The 2,198-nt window shown below is 36.5% G+C and overlaps 1 protein-coding gene across 1 annotated transcript in view; it reads right to left on the bottom strand.

Moving 5' to 3' along the window:
• The window catches only part of ELL2 (elongation factor for RNA polymerase II 2), a 41,647-nt gene that overhangs the window by 5,786 nt on the left and 33,663 nt on the right, over positions 1 to 2,198 (bottom strand). Inside the window, exon 9 of the mRNA XM_015831941.1 lies at positions 334 to 400. Within this exon, the coding sequence (XP_015687427.1) occupies positions 334 to 400 (67 nt within the window). The remainder of the gene's footprint in view (positions 1 to 333; positions 401 to 2,198) is intronic.

Below are 2,198 nucleotides of genomic sequence, written 5' to 3'. Positions count from 1 at the left end.
ATTATTAGAATGGCTGAAGATCAAAGGGGAGCAGATTTTGTTGGCTCTGGCTCTTAAATATTGCAAATCTATGTCCACAGTCTATGTTGGACTACCCTAAGCTGGGCGTCCTTGAGACCATAATCTCCCAGAGCATCCCCCGTAAAACCTAGCAAGTGGAGTTTCTTCGTCAGCTTAACTTAACTTAAATTGCATAATTGTGAAACATTTTTATACAGGTCTGAAATAAAAACCCTGGTAATTCTTACATTTTAAATGTTCATCACTCTAGGCAATGCTACAAAAACATGTTTTTTTACTGCCCCACCCCTTTGTCCAAGATTAGTCACTTACACAAAGAAGTCTGGTAGTTCACTTGTTGACAGAGTTTCTGTAGTGGCAGTGCGTGTCTCTTTAACACCTATAAAAATAGAAGTTTCAAACTTTGATAATGTTCAAACTTGATTATGATGCTACTCCTTTTTACAGATTAGCTTTAAGCGAGAATTAAGAGCAGCTTTTCCTGCTAAACTATTTATACTACAAGATGTATGGCAAAATTTTAAATAGCCAGGGGCAAAAATACAAATATAGAAACAATTTCAGCCTGCATACAATATCCTAATCTACTAGACAAGCCTCTCATAAGTTGCAGAATCTCCCTAGCTATTCAAAACTTTGACATATGTTGGAATTTTACGCAAACATCCAGCAGAACTGCAATAAAAAGGAGTGGAATGCTTAGCGTTTTGCTTTTCATGGATTCTTCTCCTTCATCCAATAACATAAAATGTTCATGCTAGATTGTCATGTAATTTACCACAAAATAAGTAATATACAGAAATGGGAATGCATAACATAAGATGGATCCATTACAGTAATCTTTAAAGTGGCAGGGTTAAAATAATGGTCTGGGTTCTAAACAATCTTTTGTATGAATGAGATGTGTAACACTTTCAATTTTGCTGCAATATCATGAAATGCTAAATACTGGAAGAAGAAAACACCAATTATGTTGTTAAGTTATATAAGGCATATCTGGTTTTTTTTTTCTTTTAAAGTGTATGTTTGTAGCTATCTTCAATAGTTTGGAGTATTACTTTGTGTTATTAAACAAGGCTATCAAAGCATCCATAACCTATCTAAGAGAACCATATCAAGGGCTCCAGTTAATAAAAGACCTATTATATATCAATTCAGTTATAAATTTGTACCAATTTGTTATTATAACTTTTCACTTAATGTAAGAGGTTTGTTTTTTTTAAAAGATTTTGGGTCACTAGAAATTGTTGGTTTTCAATAAGTAAACAGTTACTACCTTTGTTCTCTACCTATTGTTTTTCTACCCACTGAATCTTTCTGAAAAAGCAGAAGTTAATCTTTAGCAAAAATACTACAATACGAAGATGATGTTACAATTATCAGTAGAATACTGTATTTAAGTTCTATCTTGAGATCACTTTTATCTGCTAAGACAGAGTCCCCCAACCTTTCCAGCTTTGTGGCCCGGCAGGGACCGGAGAGGGGATAGTTCAGTGTGAGTGGCAGGCAAGCGCGTGTTTGCAGCTCCATTTGTGCAAGGGTTGGGCATGCACACCCGCTTGTGCAAATGGGGATGCGCGTGTGCACATTTCCCTGCCACTTCCGTGGCCCAGTTCCAAACAGCTCCAGGCCTGGTAGTGGGCCACAGCCCTGGAGTTGGGGAACCCTGTGCTAAGAAATCAACCAAATGGAATGCAGGGCTGGTTCCAGCTATTAATTTATCACCTGTTTATTAATTTTATTTTATATCTCACTTTTCCTTTATGAAGTGGAAAGGGCATATATAGTATCCCCCCCCCCCAATTTCACCCATTACAACAATCCTGTGAAGTAAATTAGGCTGGAAGAGAATGACTCACCAAAATCACCCCTTAATGACTCATGGCTGAATCTTACACTTGGATCTTTCCAGATTGATTTTTTTCCACCATGAGTGCATGCATGTGCGTTTCTAGAATATAACCCATAGTCACCCCTATTATCATAATGTGTATCATTACACATTTATTTGACCAAAGGCTTATTAGAAATGATTAGAAGCAATTTTAAACTATGCTTTAAATGCGGTCATAGCAATGCCATAGCAATACAAGTCAGTGAGGACAAACTTTTGCCTTTAAGATGCATTAGTTTACATTAGAGAAATCAGTTTACAATTTGGATTTTGCTAGGTTACA

The sequence above is a fragment of the Protobothrops mucrosquamatus genome, unplaced genomic scaffold (assembly GCF_001527695.2).
Source record: "Protobothrops mucrosquamatus isolate PMUCROS unplaced genomic scaffold, P.Mucros_1.0 scaffold_290, whole genome shotgun sequence".
NCBI classification, from domain to species: domain Eukaryota; kingdom Metazoa; phylum Chordata; class Lepidosauria; order Squamata; family Viperidae; genus Protobothrops; species Protobothrops mucrosquamatus.
This window is presented reverse-complemented; position numbering and strand designations above follow the sequence as displayed.